Source organism: Carettochelys insculpta, chromosome 28, assembly GCF_033958435.1.
Source record: "Carettochelys insculpta isolate YL-2023 chromosome 28, ASM3395843v1, whole genome shotgun sequence".
NCBI lineage: Eukaryota > Metazoa > Chordata > Testudines > Carettochelyidae > Carettochelys > Carettochelys insculpta.
The window spans coordinates 4,876,673-4,898,377 of record NC_134164.1 but is presented as its reverse complement, the minus strand read 5'-3'; the positions used below and the strand labels follow the sequence as shown (position 1 = coordinate 4,898,377).

The 21,705-nt window shown below is 39.7% G+C and overlaps 1 protein-coding gene across 2 annotated transcripts; it reads left to right on the top strand.

Moving 5' to 3' along the window:
- Positions 1-7,781: 7,781 nt before the first annotated feature.
- KRT23 (keratin 23) lies at positions 7,782-21,406 on the top strand. Of its 2 annotated transcripts, XM_074978887.1 has the most exons (9): positions 7,782-8,000; positions 8,142-8,221; positions 14,063-14,145; positions 16,355-16,511; positions 17,999-18,160; positions 18,265-18,390; positions 18,624-18,844; positions 19,879-19,910; positions 20,867-21,406. In XM_074978887.1, exons 1-9 carry the CDS (start codon positions 7,793-7,795, stop codon positions 20,968-20,970), a joined length of 1,173 nt encoding a protein of 390 aa, XP_074834988.1. In that variant the 5' UTR covers positions 7,782-7,792; the 3' UTR covers positions 20,971-21,406. The 2 variants fall into 2 exon arrangements, with proteins under 2 accessions (XP_074834988.1, XP_074834987.1); XM_074978886.1 differs by having other exon boundaries at positions 7,782-8,221.
- The last annotated feature ends 299 nt before the right edge of the window (positions 21,407-21,705 follow it).

The window sequence follows — 21,705 nt, the reverse complement described above, 5'->3', positions numbered from 1 at the left end:
ATGGGAGTTACGTTCTTTTGAAAATATAGTTTTAAGGGTGAATTTTTTTTTAAGGAAGCACCCAACATTGCCCTAATTCTGTTCTCATTTGAATCAATTCACTATCTTCCATAGCTTCAAAAATACATAAACACTGAGCACTTTTAAAAATCTTACCCCAAATCCCTAAAGTTATAAGAAGCAAATTTAAAAGCCACTTTGGAAAACCGGGTCTTTAAAAGCTGGCCAATTCTCTACCCCACTCACGGTATAATCGATAGAGGTGAGAGGCATCAGAAAGAACAGCTCTCTGCTCCTGAGCAAGTCAGCCCTAGTACAATTTAAACTGCAAGGAAGCAACTACTTATGCAACTACTGTAAGCTCCCACAAGGGCCTTATGCTGGTGAAGAATAAGCTGTAGTTAAAAATATTAAACAGGTGCTAAATGCTATCATCATTGTCATTACTAGTAACAGCATCAAAATAATACATTGTCTTCCTTTAAGAAATATGCAAGGGATGATGATGCAACCAATGACATCGTTTGTTAATCCCATTACGTCCTTAAATAACTCATACGCAGTACATCATTTATGAAGGTGGAGGGCTGAAAACTTGGAAATATCTATAGTAACATGAATCACCAATTGCGTAAGAGAAGAAGAAACTTGCATGCACACAAGCACAGCTCAAAACCGGAAGCTACTCTGCTCTTTGATGGCAACATTAGCTTGGTGGCAATTTTTACGTAGTTCATTTCATTTGACATATTTTAGTGGCTTGAGCTTCATTCATCAAAGGCTAACACTTTCTAAGTAATGGTTATAAAATACATACAATCCACTTGCTGAATGTGTCTTGCCTGACGTCAGGCTATGCATGGGCTTGTACCAGTGGCCAGTTCTTACTGGTGTACCAGACCAGCCTGCATGGGCCCACTTTCGCCTCTGTCTTAGACAGAAAGAACTGCAGGGTCTCAACGCATAGATGAGATAATGGTGTTTGGAGGATGGATTTAGGGTTATTTAATAAATCATACTTTACCAATCTATTAACATTCTCTGAGGATGTCAACATGCATGTGGACAAAAGAGTGCGAGACAGCAAGTTGGTATGATGCATTTGGGCTTTCTGAAAGCCTTTGACAAAGTCTCGCAATAAAGTACTTAAGAAAGGTATTACATCAGACCAATGATCTGGTTCTTCCAGCATCCTGCCTTCCAAGAGTGGCCAGAGCCAGATGCTTCAGAAGGAATAAGCAGAAGGGGCCAATTATCAAGTGATCCATCCCTTGTTGTCCCGTTCCAACTTCTGAGAGTCAGAGGTTTAAGGAAGCCTGGAGCATGGGATTGTGTCCCTAACCATCTTGGCCAATAGTCATTGATGGACTGATCCCCCAGAAACTTATCTAATTCTTTTTTTAACCCAGTTACGCTTTTGGTCTTCACAATAACTCCTGACAATGAGTTCCACAGTTCGCCCGTGCATTGAGTGAAGAAGAACATCCATATGTTTGCTTTAAATCTGTTGACTATTAATTTAATTGCATAATCCTTGGTTCTTCTGCTACGTGAAAGGGTAACTAACACTTCCTGTACCAAGGGTGCATGGCCGCCCACTCTGACAGACATGGAGGAAGCCGTGACCACACCCTGGTGGGCAACAGTGGGATACCCACGGACACTTTGCCACAACAGAGAGGTGGAACAAGCACAGGGACTTTAAAAGACTGGCCTTATAGGTCAGTTGAGGCAGTACGTCTCCCCTCCACTGCTGGAATCTGGATCTGACGGATGCTGCTCCTGCACCGGAGACCTGGAAGAACCGCCAGAGTTGTCAGTCACTGAGGACACCCAGGAGATGCTGGGGCTGCTGCCTGCCATTTACTTAAGTGAGAATGATCACAACTCCGAAACCCAGGTATCCCTGGACTGAGAGTATAGGAAAGAGCTCAGGTAAGCCATATAGGAATTGCCAGACGTGTAAATTGCCCTTTTCTCTCTCTCTCTCACACACACACACACACAGAGAGAGAGGGAGAGAAAGAGATGGGGAGACTGGATCTGAATGCAGTATTCAAGATGTGGGAAAACCATGGATTCATATAGAGGCAATGCAGTATTTTCTGTCTTATTCTCTATTTACCCCATAGTAGTGTGAAAAGTGGCTATTTATCCCTATCATTTGCTACTAATCTTTAAACCAATTTCTGGTCCTCAAAAAACCTTCTCTCTCATCCCATGACTGATTAGTTTACTTAAGAGTTTTTAGTGTACCATGTCAAAGATCTGAAAGATCAAGTACAACTGTAACAACCTGTGCACCCTTTTCCACATGCCTGTACACACTATCAAAGAATGCTAATAGACTGGTGAGGCATGATTTCCCTTAACAAATGCTGTGTTGAGTCCTCCCCAACATATTGGCTGCGTCTACACGTGCACGCTACTTCGAAGTAGCGGCACCAACTTCGACGTTAGGCGGCGAGACGTCGAAGTCGCTAACCCCATGAGGGGATGGGAATAGCGCCCTACTTCGACGTTCAACATCGAAGTAGGGACGTGTAGACGATCCGCGTCCCGCAACATCGAAATAGCGGGGTCCTCCATGGCGGCCATCAGCTGGGGGGTTGAGAGATACTCTCTCTCCAGCCCTTGCGGGGCTCTGTGGTCACCGTGGGCAGCAGCCCTTAGCCCAGGGCTTCTGGCTGCTGCTGCTGCAGCTGGGGGTCCGTGCTGCATATACAGGGTCTGCAACTAGTTGTTGGCTCTGTGTATCTTGCACTGTTTAATGAAAGTGTGTCTGGGAGGGGCCCTTTAAGGGAGCGACTTGCTGTTGAGTCCGCCCCGTGACCCTGTCTGCAGCTGTGCCTGGCTCCCTTATTTCGATGTGTGCTACTTTGGCGTGTAGACGTTCCCTCGCTGTGCCTATTTCGATGTTGGGCTGAGCAACGTCGAAGTTGAACATCGACGTTGCCAGCCCTGGAGGACGTGTAGACGTTATTCATCGAAATAGCCTATTTCGATGTCGCAACATCGAAATAAGCTATTTCGAAGTTGGGTGCACGTGTAGACGTAGCCATTGTGTTCATTTATGTATCCATTAATTCTGTTCTTTATTATAGTTTTACCCAGTGTACTTGGTACTAAAACATAGCTTACCAGCCTCTAATTGCCCAGATCACCTTTGGTACGTTTTTAAAAACTGGTATTACTTTGCTATCCTCCATTCCTCTGGTACAGAGGCGTATTTAAGCGGCAAGTTGAATGCTACAGTTTCATACTGTGTTTCACATGCAGTACCTTTCATATCTTTCTTTCTTTATGGCCCTACACTCATGTATTTGTCTTTCCCTCTCAGCTTTTGTTAATTTTGTGTGTTGTTTTTCTTTGCTCTGCTTTCATGAGGTCAACACCATCTTTCTCTCCATGTCACTTGCCTCTTAACTGATGGATTAAGACTCTTCACATAATATTGGGAGGTATGACTGCGATCAATCAGCGCTTTTAATCAATCATCATTTCATTTGTTGATGCTTTTATGACAAAATGAGGCAGCTGAACTATTTAAACCACACACTGGATACATTATATAACAGGTGTGGTTTTTGTGAGAAGAAATACCAGAGTTCCTAGTACAGCCAGCATTTTGGATCAACTTGCTTGCTTCTGTGTTATAACACTTATTTAGCTTAACTTACAGCAAGTACCAGGAGTATCTTTCAAACATGCCTCTGGTGGGCGGTACTCCCCATACTGGCGCAGTAAGCCAATCTGGATGCAAATCAGAGAGATTTAGGCCAGATGGAGCTAATTAGAAGGTGAAGGAAGAGTTGGAATTTTTATAAAGCTAGACAGTTAACATAGTATTGGGAAGTAGCTAGGAAGAAGCCTGCAGTTCCTTTCCTTGTGGTAAGGGAGAATGAAGGTTGAGAAGTCGCACAGTAGGAAGGAGTTCAGGGGTGAGAATAGTAAGGGTGTGTAGATCTTTAGTGTTCACTACAGTGCCCTGGACTGGAATCCAAAGTACAGGACGGGCCTGGGCTCCCTTACCGATCTGTGAAGAAGGCATTGCTAAGGGCCATGGAGACTGATGGAATCATTGCAAGAGTGACATAATCAGCAATGCAATAGACATGAAGACTGCATGGTGCTGCTTGTGGAAAGAGACTTTGAAAAACTACCTCTGGAAGTGGTAACCATATAGCAACGTAGCTTAAGGACCCAACCTTAAGGAAGAGGCAGCAGCAGCTCCTAGAGCAAGAAAAGGACTGAATACTGGGAGAGAGAGAGAGGGCAACCACAGGAAAGAGTGTCAGCCTTGCAAAGCCAATACACAGAACAGCCACAAAGCAATGCCGTCCAACAGTGAGTATAGCATCCCCTTACATTGTCAACAAGAACACATGATTTTTCTACTAGACTATTAAGGATCTAATGAGAAATGAGGTTTGTTTTCCTTTAGGCACGATTAGAAATGTCAAGCAACATAATTTAGGTAAACTGAAATGAAATTCTAATCCTCCTGAACAAGTCTAAACAGTAACAACATGACACTTTCATGGAGATAAACCAATAATTACGTCCAAAATAATGATGTAATGATAGTTTCTTAAGGATATATGTGTGAAGTACAAAGTTGAGAATGAAGCAAAAGAGAGGCAATTCTATGTGATGATAGGCAGAGATGTAATTAAGAGAAGTGCACACAGTGACAAGTCGGAGTATTATATTTAAATCCTCTCTCTCACTCATAATTCTACAATGGAGGTCATTATTAACATGGAGCTTATAAAGAAGAAGGGTTTTGGAAGTAATTTGAAGGTAGACCTTAATTATGTGTGTTTTTATGGCCACAAACATTGTTATTCTCTCTACTATCGATACATCTGTAAAAAAACAGAATAAACTAGTGAGCTAAATACTTAGTTATATAGTAGACATTCTTCTTACAGCAGATATATACAGGTGATCAAACTCTTTGGTATGTGCAAGGAATGTGACACATGTTAATAATTTCTTCCCTTTAAGTTATAACAAGAATAGCCTGTTATTGTAAAAGAGCTCACCATAAGATCACTCAGAAATCAATTGGCTACAATTTCAAAAGTAAACTGTGATTCAGGACAAGTCACAATCTGAGTGCCCAACTTGTGACACCTAACTGGGGCTTGACATTCAGAAAGTGGTGAGCACACGTGCTGAAACTCATCATACCTCTTACAACAGGGCACTGAAAAACTGAGGCACTCAAAGCCACCAGTTTCTTCTGAAAATATCTGCCAGTGTTACTCTTGTTGTTTTCGTTTAATCAACATTAATTTGTCTGCAGTTTAAAGAGAAAAAATAAACATTAATGATAGCTTTCATTTACAGGATAATCCCAGAATAAAAGCAAAACAGCATGGGAATTTGTAAAAACACAGCTCAGTGCAAATTATTTTCTTAAGCATTAATATTCAGAAGAAGGTGCCAAAAGAAGAATCGGTCGTACACATTCAGATTTCAAGGCCGGAAAGGACGACTACATGTGATCATACAGTGTGACCTCCAGCATAATACAATCAGCAAAATTTCTCCATACATACATACACACACACACACAAAGCAGTGTACAAACACTAGAAATTAAATCCTCAAATTACCCACCAGAAATAAGCAAGTATTATTCTATAGATGCAGAAGCTGACATACAAAGAAGGAATGTGATTTTCACAATAATCGGGCAGTAAACCAGGGGAAGAAATTAAAATAGAAGCACTTCCATTTTCCCATGTTTTGTTGAGTATACCACACCATGATGCCTCAGTACTGAAAAATGTTAAAATAAAAGCTAAAATTGCCAGTGAATTGTTCACACCTCATTTTTTAAACAAGATAAACATTATGTTGCAGCTAAAATAAATCATGCACCAGAATAGCCACCACCTGGTTTTTGTCTGGAATAGCACTGGATAACTTTTAAAAAAGATGGATTTCTGTCCTGCCTGGCTATTCAGTTTAACATCTTATCTAAAATGTACCAAGAAATGGGCATATTATTTGCCCTGTTGAAGTGCTGGTTGGTTCTTTTATATATTTCTCATTGCAAGGAAACTAAACTCAGGTGTAGTAAACTAATGTGTTGGGGAAATTTAGAGTAATTTGGGAACACATGAATATGACACACTTTTTTTAAAAAAGTAATAGTTCAGAAACACTGGTGATAATTTTAAAAATTGCCTTTTAAATATTTGTATGTATTGAAAGGGCATCATTTATCAGAAAGCATTCAGCACTCTTGAATCTTTGGGTGTTTGTGGAAAGAGAATGCTTCAGGCTAAGAGGGACGGCGAGTACAAGGAAAGGGAAAGATGAAGAAAATCGGCACATTGTCATAGCTACATTTGATGCAGTACAACATCTAGAACAACAGAATGCACGTTGAGGGACTAACACATCTAAATAAATATTTGTTTTTGAAGGAAAAATAAATATTCCAAAATGTTTAGACTGTCAATTATTGGATCAAAGCCAATTCCACATATACCTCCCCAAATCACACAAATAATTACTGACATACATCCAAAACAAACTGTATGCTTCCAAAATGTTAAAAGGGAAATTTATTTTTTTCTTAATCATACAGTATTGACAGAGCCATTTCTACAAAAAAAAAAAAAAAAAAAAAAAAGCTGGTATATATTCTTTAACCACGCTATTGCTGCTTAGCTAACCAATTGAATAAGAAAAATGTACTTCCAATGCTGACAGATGTACCAATTAGGAAAACATGAGATCTGCCTCCTGAACGTTTGCCCATTTCTAGAACTAGATCCAAACTGTGGCAAACCTCTTTGAATATCAAATGTAATCAGTCATCTTGCCTTCAGTGCCACTCCCGAACCACACTACTTTGAATTTTCATGCTGCCCTTTCAGTTCTGGGTTAAGCTCAGGACTAAGAATGGAGGTGCTGAAATTATAAGAAAACTGTAATCACACTCTATCTAGACTATCCAGACTTGGGAAAAAAGTGAAATGTCTTGAGGTCCCATTCCAAGAAGATCTTATATAAAACCAAATTCCAAATTTTTTAGATTTTCCCATTGATACCTGCTATACTAAGTTCCCATATAGTGGAAATTTGGCCTTTCTCCTTTGGTCCCACGCACCATGAAAGAAACTGTGGTATGAAACAGGAAAACAATTAATAACACCAGGCCACATCTGATGTCAACTGGCCTCACTTCATTCATTTATCCTATTTGAGGATTTACCCTCTTTGGTTCTTAGAAGCATACGTAAAAGCTTCATAGGAAGTTGTGCTTAACGTGCAGTTAAAATTCAACAGCTTGCTTTAAAATACTGATATTATAATACATACATAAAATCTGTTTATTAAAAAGATACTTGGTGGAAAACCCAATCCAGTTCTGACCTTTAGGTCTCTGTAATTCAATAAACACTTCCCTGCAGACAGGAAAACACAATATGTTTACTATAAGATTAGAGAAGAGACTGTGGGAGAGCTGATACTGCTTCACACAAACTGCTGCCAGCCACACCTCACTATTACAATAGGAAAAAGAAAGACAAGAAAAATAAGTGAACCTGATACGCAGCTCTTGCTTCAAATAACAACAGCGTATGCAGCCTCAGAAATAGTTCAGAATTGACTAAGAGGGAACATATTCCATGATGACACAATCCTGTTGCTACATTCATTCACATAAGGGAACTCCCACAGGAAAAGGCATACAAAAGCTTAGGGGAGGTTGAGAAACTGCTCAGTTGGTGCTAGTAAGTCAAACGTCAGTTCAGATCTCTAATATATGTATGTGGTCATGAACTCTAGCCAAGGCGTTTTCCAGCTCTCTAATGGATGCCACAGGAGTGGTGCAGGGTGTGATCTTGCTCTGGTAGGAAGCTCCTACGGACCTGCAAGTGGACATGGAGGGGCCATTGGCACATCTATTTCCATTTCCTCCACCAGACCGCTTTGGCTGGCCTCTGGAGCAGGGGTATCTTGTGGAGCCTTTGGTGAGAGGCATAGGGATAACATCTTTCTGGGTGGGAATGAGAAACAGGCCATGCAAAACCTGAATGACCGTTTGGCTGCTTATCTGGAGAAGGTGCAGTCTCTGGAAGCAGCAAATTCTCAGCTAGAGAGTTTTATTCTAGAGTGGCACAAGAAGAAGTCTCATGAAAAAAAGGATGACTTCACCCAATATGAGAAAAACATCACTGACATGCAAGAACAGGTAAGTCAAAGATGCATTTGGCTATTTCATTCTGCATTCCCCTTTGTAGACTCTACATACCCTCTTGGGCTGACAGCCCTCCTTTAGCTACCAAATTTGTATGTAAAAGTTTATTATGCACTTAAGCAGGCAGGAGGGGAATAGGAAAGGCTGGAGTTAAGAAGGAAGACTAGAACTTGTAGATGCCTGTGATACATAGAATTTAAAAAGCTGTCAAAAATTTTTTTTGGGGGGAGGGGGCGTTCTTGAAGCTGTGAAGTGCAGTTTCTTCTATAACATGGTATCACTGAATGAGCAATGTGTAAATCACACAAATTAGGAAGCAGGAAAAATGAAGAGACTGCCTTATTTCAAGCAGGGAGAAAGGCAGGCTGGATTGCCCAGGACTATTGGAGCAAGGGAAAGAGCTGGTATACTGTGAAAAATAGTAAAACGAGGGTTAACAATTCAGAAAATCTGCAGAAGTCATTCATGAATGTTGCTTAAGAGCACTAACCTTTGTAGTATCATTACAGATCTTCCAAATAACCCAAATCTTGTACGTTTATAACAAAAACCAAGAATGTTTTGTAGTAACCGACAGATAGCCGTGCTAGTCTATATATTATGAAAACAAAAAAGCAGTCCAGTAGCACTTTAAAGACTAACACAATAATTTATTAGATGAGCTTTCATGGGACAGACCCACTTCTTCAGATCATCAGCAACTGATCTGAAGAAGTGGGTCTGTCCCACAAAAGCTCATTACCTAATAAATTATTTTGTTAGTCTTTAAAGTGCTATTGGACTGCTTTTTGTTTTGAAGAATGTTTTGTGTGTAGGCTAGAAACACGCAGGTACCATACAGAAACCATTATCTACAACTGTTCTTCCTCCTACCTAGAAGTTCTTCACAGCAGGCTTTGTCTATAAACCTCATACCTATAGCCAAGTAATAAAATGATTTTGAAATCACATGTAAAAATGACGTCACTGCAACATTCCCAATATAGCACTTTTCAAGGGGTGGGTTTTGCAATACCTCAGGAAATAACAGAAACATAGAAGAAACCACAACATGTCTGTAATGGAATGAGTAGAAATACACATTCATATAGACCATTATTAGAGGTACCTTTGTATTTCATTCTTCTGTATTTCATTCATTTTGACTTCTGTGGTGGCAGAGGAGGGAAATACACTGGGGTTTGGGTACAAGGAGCATATTCAAATGAGACAGAAAAATGAAATATCCATTCTAATTATGAGAAAAGCACTGACAAAATACTCTTTGTCATGTTTTCTCTGTAACTAAAGAGTGAATTCATAGTTGCTGCTACTATTTCATATTAACATTAATTAATATTTTAAAATTCATGTGCCTAAAAGAGTAAGAATAATATTAAACTTTATACACAGTACAAACTAATTAACTTAGTGATCATCCTGTAACTAAACAGAATACCTACCTTAACTTTACATCACCATACAAGGCAAGAAACAAAGCTATGCTGTTTTTAATTTTTACATAACAGTTTTTGTTTGGAATGGGGCTGTTTACGATTTCTTATAACTTTGAGAACTTTTCCCTAGAGATACCTGTGCATTGGCATTATCTGTCATCTTTGGTGACTTATGGCAGAGAGGCCTGGGTTTGAATAAACATAGATTCCCTTCACGCAGAAAATGAGGGACACTGGCCCCAGGCAATGCATAAGGAAAGCTAGCTCTACCAATGTCTTGGCCTGTTCTTGAGATAAAAAGAGGTCATCGGGTCTCCAGGCCTGTCAGTTCAGCAGTTAATTAATTTTAAAACAAAAAAATCCTCAAAACTAGAGATGAAAACTTGATTTCTAAATAAATAGACTTTCTAACACTTTGGGTGAGAACCCAGAGAAGTTCTGATTCGGGAGTAAATCCTTGCCTACAGAATTCAGGCATGTCAGAACCTTTTTGAAGAAAGAAAGAGATTGAAAAAGATCAAATTACCCACATCATAGGTTTAATCAGGATAAAGCTGTAAGTGGGGAAGCACTGTATCACCAATATAACTCTTGGATGTATCATTCACAGTTAAGGTGGGTTATCCAGTAGTTATTAGCATCAAATATCTTAGATCACGGTCTTTCTCTTTTTGTATGTATTATTTCATGTACCATTAACAGAGAAGGTGGGATATCAGATAGTTATTTGCATCAGGCAACTCAGAAACCTTTAATCCAGAATTTTAATTTTTTGGGAAGGAACTCCAGCTAACCTCATAGTTACCACCATTGTGAATGACAATGTTATAAATATTTATTAATCATAATGGATTACTCATGTATTAGGCAAAGGGCTCATATTTTCTGGTTGAATGTGGAATATTTCCAAAAAGTGGTGGTCTGAAGAAGTGGGTCTGTCCCACGAAAGCTCACCCAATAAACTATTTTGCTAGTCTTTAAAGTGCTACTTGACTGCTTTTTGTTCCAAAAAGAATGTGTATAAATAACTATTATATATCCACAGAGTAGCAAAATGGTAATGACATTAGACTGCAGCTTGCAAATATTTACTGCCTGACCTACCTTGCTGCTGAGGACTTCACAGTTATTTTAGTGGCGGGTTCATGCTCTCCATAATCAAGATCCCTACTTACACTAAAACCTGGCATTTGCAGTTCCCTAAGCTAACAGCTCCCACCTCAGTGTTTCCTCCCACCCTTGCCTCAAAATTGGTGAGAATTTCATCTGGATTTAGAAAATCTAATTCACATCTTTTTTCCCAGCAAATTTTCAGGTATACTGAGCTTCTGGTTGCTACTCTGGTTCATTTCCATGACGGCTCTGGGAACCATTCCAGATTGTGACCCCCACATACTGTTCCTCTCCTACAGTTTATTCCCTGAGCCTGGTATTGTGAAGCTTGGAAATGTGATATATTTGTACTTAGTTATCAAGATTCATGAATATCACTTTTTTATTTTTAATTAAAAATAATGGAAAATAGGTCCAGGTGTGAATGTAAGGCACACTGATTAGGGCCAGATCATCTGGAATGATTTCCTGAATTCTGATTATATTCATTTCTGCATGTCAATGTGAGGAAACAGGTATGTGGATGTGAGGACTTTTTCTACAGAATTCTTCACTATCATGCCAACAAAGGGAGAGAAAACCCACTTAGGTCCTTTTTACCAGATTGAGTCATCTCTTTTTTCTCTCTCAGCAATGGATATTGACACTGGCTAGATTTCAGCTTCCTACTCTCAGGCACAGTATAAAAGTTCTCTTTGCATCAAGGGTCATAATTCTGTTTTTCCTTTTTTTTTTCCTTCCTCTGCTAACCATATTTCCATTATTCTTGTTCAAAAGAAATAATGAGGTCATCTAGTCTATTTTCCTATGTTAAAATACTTCCTATTAATATTCTGATACTGTGCATTGCATTAAAAATACAAAGATGATTTGTGAATTATTTAAGAAGATAGAGTGTCTGATGCTCCAAGCTGGTTGCCTGAAGCACAGGAGGCACTGAGACACTATCAGCATAGGAAGCTTTCATAAAATAAATATGCTTTGAGATAGAATTTGAACAGGAGGGAGGGCATATGGTATAAATGATACAGGCCTTTCAGCTATAATCCAATTCTTTGTTTCAACCTACCTTTCCAGCCTCAAACAACAGGATTTAGTGCTGGTATTAGGAATGGAAAGTTGTTAAATTATGGGTGTTTTGTGGTCTCTGTAAAACAAATTGAAAGGCTCAGTCTAGTTCTAAGGCAACAGATGTCCACATTTCAAGGCCGTGTCTACACTAGCCCCAAACTTCGAAATTGCCATGCAAATGGCCATTTCGAAGTTTACTAATGAAGCGCTGAAATACATATTCAGCACTTCATTAGCATGCGGGCGGCCGCGGCACTTCGAAATTGACGCACCTCGCCGTCGCGCGGCTCGTCCCGACGGGGCTCCTTTTCGAAAGGACCCCACCTACTTCAAAGTCCCCTAATTCCTATCTGCTCATGGGAATAAGGGGACTTCAAAGTAGGCGGGGTCCTTTCGAAAAGGAGCCCCGTCGGGACGAGCCGCGCGACGGCAAGGCGCGTCAATTTCGAAGTGCCGCGGCCGCCCGCATGCTAATGAAGCGCTGAATATGTATTTTAGCACTTCATTAGTAAACTTCGAAATGGCCATTTGCATGGCCATTTCGAAGTTTGGGGCTAGTGTAGACACGGCCAAGATCAGCAGCAACTAGTATTCTAATTGGCATTTTTCAATAATTTGCATTATAATGACAGTTAACCCTTCTTAGTATATTTCAGATCAGGCCTTAACTTCTCTTTTACATTGTCCTTACAATGTCACTATAGATTCTGTTTTTATTGTTGATTTGTTATAAAACGGTTACAGAACTCAAGACACTCAAGGCACTTTCAGATTGTCTCTCAGTTATGTTTATAAATGTTTGGCAGCCTGGGCCTTTTCATTGCTGACAGGAAAAACAAACAAACAATATATATATTATAGTACTTCTCAACTGGCCTTCATCATGCGTTAAGGTGAAACCTGAGATGAGTTGTAATTGGCCAGAAGGTACTGAATATTCTGTATTATTGGATAATTTATGCATTCCAAGGACATCTTGATTTTTCCATTCAAAAGTCTATTTGGGGCACTTAAAGATATTTTGAGTATATTCTATTTTTCCTGGTTTCTTGCTGACTAGATGCAGAAAGTTGTATTTGAAAAATCACAGACAATTCTCTCATTGGATAAAGATATTTCTGACTGCAGGAATATTTTCACCTTTTGCTGCTGCCTGAATGTTTAGTGAAGCTTGTAGTGAGAAAATCCCCCCAATTATCTATTTTCACCTCCTCACTCGTAATTAGTAAAAAACTTGATATATCAGAGTTCTTAGTTTATTATAATTATGCAGTAAGGCTACATCTACACTTCAGCGATCCTTTGAAAGAAGTTCTCCCCAGAGAGATCTTCCAAAAAAACTTCCGTCAAAAGATCACCTCCACACAAAAAAAAGGTTGAAAGATTGAACCGCTCTTTTGATGGAGAGTGTCCACACAGCCCTCCCTGCTCTTTCAAAAGAACGGGCCAGAGATCGAAAAATCCAGCGCCATGAGGACTTCCCTTTTGAAAGATGGGCCAGCGGAGCAGCTACACACACCTTCTTTTGAAACAATCTTTCAGAAAAAAGTGCTCTTTGGGAGAGGAAGACGGCTGCCAGAAAAAGGATCGTATTCTTTTCATTTCAGATCAAAAGAGTGCATTTTATGTGTAGATGCTCCACGTTTGTTTGTTTGTTTTTTTTTCAAAAAATGACAGGCTTTTCCGAAAAAACATCCTAGTTTAGACATAGCCTAAATGAATGGTTTTAAGAGGACTGAATTGCTTTTAAGGCTTTGGAATGAAATACTGTGCCTGTTCTATTAACATCAGTGTTCAAATTTATCCCATGTTAGGGGTGACTTAAAGCCATTAAATATTGATGGCTTGCCTCGTATCATCTGCAAAACGAGGCAGTATTCTTTTGTTCCTTTAGAGCAACCAGGTTTCCATATCACAAAAGCCTCCATTGGAATTGTCACTAATTTCACCTTGCTGGTAATCTTAATACAGGCAAGAGATGATATCCAGTGAGACTTAGATTCCTAAACACCAAAGTCACTTTTGAGAGTGGGGCTTTGTCTCCTAAGGAGTTAGAGACACCTAAATACCTTTGAGGATCTGGGCCCAAGTCACCATAGTGTATTTGAAAATGTTACTCTAAATTCATTCACACTTCAAACAATACGCACAGTAGAATAGTGAAAGACATATCTGGCAAATCTGTGGATTTAAACTGTGTGTATGTGGTTTACAGATTGAAAATGGCAAGATCACCAATGGCAGTATTCTTCTGCATATTGATAATGCTAAAATAGCATCTGAAGATTTGAGACTCAAGTAAGTTCTTTCTTGGCTTCTTCATACTTGTAAAGGGTGAAAAGAAATAAAACCACAGTTTATCTAATAAAGCTTGTTTCTGTTGAAGTTCTTTGGTGACATCCAATCAATAATATTAATGTACAGCAAAATAATAGAAGAATGAGAACTTGATGTTAAAATTACAAATGACTGCTGAACAATCATGAGTCACTGTTTATGAATTGCAGATCAAGTCCCAAAGAGCATGTTTTACTACAGGTGTTTAATTAAATCACAAAAGATGTTTATAAATGGTAAAGCTGAATACAAATTAACTCTGCTCTGCACTCCATCCTCTTCCCCAATTCAACCAAATTATTCTGTGGTCTTCAGTTCTTTCTTCCACTCCCTCACTTCCTTCTGCTGTTCTCCACAGTGGGACTGTCGCAACTGAATCAGTTCCCAATAAACCACTAGTGTTGCATCTTAGTGGGAAATATGTCGTATTAAGAGACTTTTTCCGCGGCAGTCTAAGAAGCCTGAAAGTTTTAATTTGAATTGCAAACTTGCAGGAAGATTTATAAACATGAGGGGAATTTACTTATTGTAGGCTAGTTCCTGAGGGACCCTGAACAGATTCCTCAATTCAACAAAAGAAATTCAGTCATTAAATGACTTAGCACTGCAAGACCATATATTTTTAAACTGACATTTTTCTTCTGGGACTCAAAGCCCCAAGTCACTATCCAGTACTTTCTCTGTGTTCCCTTTCCTTTCAACTTCATTACTGGTTACCAAGCTATTTCAATGAGCAGTATCACTAAAAACTGGAACTGTGAAGCTTCTTAAATAGACAACAGTGTTGTTCAGAAATAGGATTTCTGTGTGATTATCACATTCTGAAGTGAGTCTGGTAAATTAGTTGGAGGAAGAATCAGCTGATCTCACAAAAATTATACAGAGGAAGAGATTTTGGTTTCTATTATAGATGAGACTGAAAAACACTCAGAGAATCAAAGAGTGTCCCAGAATTAAAAGTTCAGCTATCCCTCAATATGAGCTTCAATGGGAAGCACAGGTGTAAATCCTTCAGGAGATGCCTGTGTGTGAAAAATTTTATTGTGGGAGAAAACAGTGCTCAGGCACAAGCCACACAAAATTTGACAGGAGAAAAACCCTGACCAAGTGGCAAGGAGATCCAAGACCACTAGCCAGCCACCCTCCCTCCCCTGCTACAGACCTTTCACAGCTGCTGAGTACTAGAAGTTCCTCTATATGTGGCAAAACCATCACTGGGATCTTCTGAAGTTTGGGCCCCCATTAATCCAAAGCCTCACCTCAGACCTCCTCACTAAGGGGCACCCTACCAGGAATATAAAAGCTCTAGACAATATAGCTGTAAGGACCTTTTAGCTCATGGAAGGCCTCTCCATGACTACAAGGTTCTGATCCATCAGAGGACTGAAAGTAACTGCAGTGCCAGTTTCAAATGTTTTTGTTTAGAAACTTTTTGTTGTGGAGGTGTCAACTTTGAAATGTGGTTAACCTGAAAAGTTTTAAGAGCAATTTTTGTACACAGTGATTTCACATGGCCTTTATGGCAATTATTCTGGGACAAACTACTGACTTGACTTAAACCCTTGTACTCCGGGTAGAGCGTAGGACATCTACAGGTCTTCTCCATTTCATAATGCCTCAGGACGAAACTTCTAGATTACCCCAGGAGTACCACAGTTGTTGTATTTCAATCTCAGTAGAGCTTATCCACATTGTCCAAGGTCTTCCTGTTTTACCTTTTCCTTGCAGCTTCCATTTGAACACTTGATGGACTATTGTGGCTGATGATTGTCTGAGAGCGTGGCCTTGCCATCCCCACTTTCTTCTCTTGATTTGGACATTAAGTGATTTGTGTCCTGCTCAGTTCCAAAGCTCCTTGTTTGTGGCCAAGTCTTGCCACTGAAGACATTAAATTATGAAAGCCATTTTAAAATCCCTAACAGCATTTTTTTTAGTACTGAAACCCCTATTTCTCAAGCTGTGCTAGTCACAAACAAGACAATTAAGAAAGTGCTACCATGTTCATTCACTTTTGTCATATGAGGGAGTGAAATGGTGACATTTCATTTTTAAGGATTTCTAAAAAATAGCAAAAATGTTTTTAAAAGAGCCTGCTTTTTTGTGATTTGCTCAAGTATGCCATTCACAGTGAATTCAGCCTGCATGTTTTGTCTCCTCTTTCCTGGTAAAGGTATGAGTTGGAGAAGTCACACAGGCAGGAATTGCAAATCAATGTTGAGAATCTGCGTAAGGAACTTGACAACCTGACCATTGTCACAACAGATATGGAAATGGAGATTGAAGGCATACAGGAAGAGCAGATCCTCAGGAAGAAAGACCATGAGAAAGTAGAGGACCTTAATAATATAGCTTTTTATGCTAATGAATGGAGAAATGTTGGTACTGTTTACATCCTATAAATGAGGCACACAATTCAAGGGTCATTTGTGCTCCCACTGAAGTCAATGGGATAGGAGTCTTTCAACTGACTTCAATGAGAGTTGGGTCCAACCCACATTTTGAATTTATACATGATCTGGTGGATTGGCCTCTTTAATTATCTTTTTAGTATCCTGGCAAGTACCTGGCAGGAATGGTCTAGATAATATGCAGTCATGCCATGAATACTGGATTCTATGAATTCTAATCCCAAATATGACCATTGTGATGGGGTTCAGGGGTCGCCATGTACTGCACCCCGTCTGCAGGCAGGAGTGACTCTCACTCAGCAGGTTGAACAGGAAGTTTATTAGGCAACAGCGGCACAGTTTCTCACAGAAGAGTCAGTGCAGCAGTCACAGACAGTCCTTCCAACCCGCCCTGGGGAGAGGAGCCCGAGGGGTGCCCCTCTGGAGTGCAGCTTTCCCCCTCGTCAGGCTGGCTACCTTCCAACACCCTCTCCCCCCAGATTCTAACTGCTCCCTCCAATTCAAAAACCCGGCTTTGGCTCCTCCCTCCTCTTTGCTCAGGGCAGAGGTGTTATCTGCCAGCCTAGGCTATAGCCCCAGGGTCATCCTTAGCTGCTGGGAGCTGCTCTGCTTGTCTCATACACATCCAGCCTGAGTCTCACACATGCACTCCCCCCACTCCATCACAACCATATCTCTCTATGCCTGGGTTTACACAGAGATGTCCTGCCAGCAGCTTCATGCTAATGAGCAATCTTACAATTGCAAATGGCTGCTCATTAGCATTATGGCGCAGCTCACTAGAATAGCTGCACAAGATCAAGCAGACAGCAGAAGCTGCTGCAGGCAGTAAAAAGGCAGTGTCACCTGCCCCTTATGCCCGAATTTCAGTCTGTTGACAAAACTCAGCACTTCAGACGACCTTTTGCCTCTCCCAGATGAGGAAGAGCACCTTTGTTGACAGATTCTGTCGACAAAAAATCTGTGTGAATGCTCCGGGTGGCCTTCTGTCGACAAACAGGGCTTCCAGGACACTGGGCTACCCTGCCTGCTGTTCTTCCGAACGGCTCATTTGTCGAGATAGCGGCCAGGTAGTCTGGCTGCCCTGTTGACAGAGAGGATCACTCTTTTGATCCACTTTTGTGTAGGGCTGCACTCTGTCAACAGATGTTTTGTCAGGAAGTCTCTTCTGACAGAAACGTTTGTTGACAGATGCTTCTGGTGTAGCCATAGCCAATGTGTTTTATACGGGTAAAATCTGTATGAGATAAGCAGCTGTTAATTGTATGTATAACAATTAATTTTCTATGATAGACTTAATGCTACTTACTGAAAATAGGGCATGAAGGGGACAAGGTGAGAATGGGAAATGTATTTGATTTCATAAAAATTTCCACTTATTTTCTCTTCTCTGCTAATATGAATAGGATATGAGGACACATAATTCATCACAGGATTTCAAGGTCAATGTGAGAGTGAATGCAGTGCCACAGGAAGATTTGGCCAAGACTCTAACAGAGCTAAGAAAGAATTATGAAGCCATTATTGAAAAGAACCGTCGAGAGCTGAAGGCCTGGTACGAAGAACAGGTAACAAAAGAATATATCAAAAATATTTCTGCTAATGTCACAGAGCTATTTTAATAAAAGATTAACCAGTATCAGTGAATTTTCCAATTACTTTTGCTCCACAGACTGCAACTGTGTCTCCAGCAGCAAATATCTGTCCAGAAGAAATACAAAGCAATGAGAGTGAGATCAAAAATCTGAGGCGTACTTTTCAGACCTTGGAGATTGAGTTGCAGGCACAATTTAACAAGGTATCTTCTGGGGAAATCAATGGCAGGTCACATTTTCCCCCCAACAAGTTCTCTAGAAATTCATTACTGTCATTCTTACTTAGATGTTTCAAGGACTAGAGACTTAACTTTGTAAGCTCTTCTGGTTAAGGAAAGTGCGTTCTGATATTTTTTGTACCGTGCAGCAATAATGATATCAGTACAGTACAGTACAGTATTAATTACATTAATATTGGCATTTTCTGCTTTTTCAGAAATACGCCTTGGAAGGTACCTTGGCTGAGACCCAGGCTCACTATACTCTTGAGCTCCAGAATATACAACAATTCATCTCCAAATGTGAGGAAGAGCTGAGTCAACTCCGCCAGGACACCAAGTGCCAGAACAATCAGTACAAGATTCTCCTTGGGATCAAAACCCGACTGGAAAAGGAGATTTCAACTTATCGTCAGCTCCTGGAGGGAAATGTTTATGGGTAAGACAAAGCTGCCCTGATTTGGGCAGAGGAGAGGAAGGTCATTATGTTTAGGTAACTTATTTATTTTTAATCAGCACGCGTGTACCTCATGAAGATGGCAGTAAAACATTGGTATTTTTGTGCATATGGCCCATAATAAAATGCAGATGAGACACTGTGCAGTGAAACATACACCAATATTATTTTGATTAATTACATTTATTTAACAAATACTTACATCTATTGCTCTTTTCTCTGGTAACTGAGATTCTTGAATTATTATAATATTTTGTCTTTGTATAGTAACTTCTAACCCAGGCACAAAGAGCAGTTTAAAAGTTTATACAAAAATAATTAGCAATACTCACATAAGGCAAGTTTACTTAATTAACTGCATTTTATGGGTAAGGAAATCAAAGCATAGATAAGAAATCCATTATATAAAACCAGAATTCACCTGATACTAACTGAAGCATCTCAAAGTTTTGTATTGAAATACTCTGCATATTGTATAAACCCTAGGCTAGAGTCTTCTGGACTGTGACTATTGCTACATCTACACAGAAGGTTTTTTCTGGCAAAACTGGGCTTTTGTCACAAGAAGCCATGGAGCGTCTATACACAAAATGCACTTTGTCGACAGTTTGTTGACAAAATCCTGAATATCTGCTGGCAGCATTATACATCTCCCTGTTCAGATATAATACTTCTCTTGACAGTTTCCTGTTGACAAAACAACCGTGTAGACACTCCAGGACCCTTTTTTCAACAGCTAGGGTTTCCGGTACACTGGGCTGCCCTGATTGCAGAGCTTGTTGTCAGCCATTTTGTCTAAAGACACACTTTTCCTCAAAAGCAACAACAAAGTGAGAAATGTGTGGACGCAAGAGTAATGAAAATCCATTGTAGTAAATATTCATGTGCTCTATTTTTGTTTGTCCCCTTCAAATATTCATGTGATGGTCACATTAAAAATAACAGTGTGGATGTATTAACTGATTCTTGAACTGAGAATATTCATTTATTTTTTCTTCATTTTATTATTGTTACAGAATAACAAAAAACTCTGAATCAAGAACTACAGGTAAAAAAACTTATTTTGTTTGTTATAAGAAATACTAATCACATTCACTTTGGGTATAATTTATTTTTGTGTGGAGGATCTATGCAAAGCCTATATACAACTTAAGTCTCAGTTAAGCCATATTTTGACGTGAATTAACTGGTGCATATATGACTCAAGCAAGGGTGAATTTCACACCGAATTTGTCTACACTGCAATAGAAGGTATGATAACAGTTAAAGCAGGTTTACTTGTACTAGCTTTAATCTAACTAGCCCAGCTAGAAGTAACAGTGAAGCCAGAAGTTTGCTGGGAACATGAATACACACACAAGTGGATTGTGCACACTTGTGAAAATTGGCAGTGAAAACAGTCTTGCTGCAGATTCACTGCTATTTTTAGCTGTCCTAGCTAGATTAAAGTTGGCATGAGTATGTTTCAATGAGCTGCAGTCACATCTTTTTGTTGCAGTGTGGACGTATGATCAGTATATGTGGCTATGACAACCAGCTTGTAGCCATTTCTTGGTACAGACACTACCAGTTACTGAAATACATCATCCACAGCTGAGATTTTAGTTCAGGCCTCGGGATGTAAACTACAATTTAATTGGTTAACTGGTTAAATGCTGGATTTAAGCTGTTAACCGATTAAACTGGTGGGGAGGTGGCTGGAGAGGCTGCTCCAGCATTGCTGGGCTAGAGCAGTCCCTCTGCTGTGGACAGAGGCTGCTCTGACAGAAAAATCTACCACAGAAAATGTCTTCATAGCTAGGCCAGGTCAGGGCCAATGGGCATACATGACTAAATTTTCAGCTGGTATAAATCAGAGTAGTATCTACTACTTCAAGAGAACTATAACAGTTTACCATATCTGTAGATCTGTCTCATAAACTATGTACAAAGCAAACTCTCCTCTGCTTGATTCTTTTCAATGTGCCTTCTTGTCTAATAAATCTGTTATTTACTTCCCTTCAGAACACGCTAGGATGACCAGTCGAAAGATCAAAACAATCACGAAGGACAGTGTGAATGGGCAGGTGGTGTCCTCCACGATAAATGAAATCGACCAGCAGATATGAAGACAGGGTCATACTAGGTTGTAACTCTATCAAGGGCATATTTGACTTTGGTCACTCTCTTTCATGCTCTGTACTTCAGTTTCTCCATGTGGAAAATCAGGATAGTAATACTGACCTCCTTTGTAAAGCACCTTGAGATCCACAGATGAAAAGTGCTATATAAGAGCTAGATGGCATTATCTTTTTTTAAAGAAAAGTTCTTTTATCTACCAAGACATGGAAGAAAAGCTAGTCAATGAAAATGATTCAGCAATGCTGATACTGAATGTGGCATACATTTTTCACCAGGACCATCAATCTGCTGACCATACATAATTAGCATATGGTTTTCCAAACTGCCTGTAATTTAATGTGAATTTAATCCTTTTCTACCTTCACTATCCACCTCAGTTTCTTTTTATCTTTAATGATAAACCTCATTGTCTCTAATAAACTCTATTCAAATACTTTTGCTGGCAGTTTTTTTTTAATATATATGTTAAAAAATGGGGGGGGCGGGTAGCAGATTCAAGTGTCCTGAAAACCTCAGGTGTCTTGGGCAGGTGACAGCAAAATAAACAATAACCAAAGAAAATGGTTGGCACAGATCACAAAATCCCACACTTGCCATTTATATGAACAAAATACACTAGGCATTTTCTGTGTATAATTTTTTAATGTCAGCTTTTAAGCATTGGAAAGGTAGCCGTGTTAGTCTGGATCTGTAACAACAACGAAGGGTCCTGTGGCACCTTA

Coding starts and splice junctions, on each gene's coding strand:
- KRT23 (XM_074978886.1), top strand. CDS start 7,793: ATGTATGTGGTCATGAACTCTAGCCAAGGCGTTTTCCAGCTCTCTAAT. Junction 16,512..17,998: donor GGAAGAAAGACCATGAGAAA/GTAGAGGACCTT, acceptor TAATATGAATAG/GATATGAGGACACATAATTC. Junction 18,391..18,623: donor TGCAGGCACAATTTAACAAG/GTATCTTCTGGG, acceptor CTGCTTTTTCAG/AAATACGCCTTGGAAGGTAC.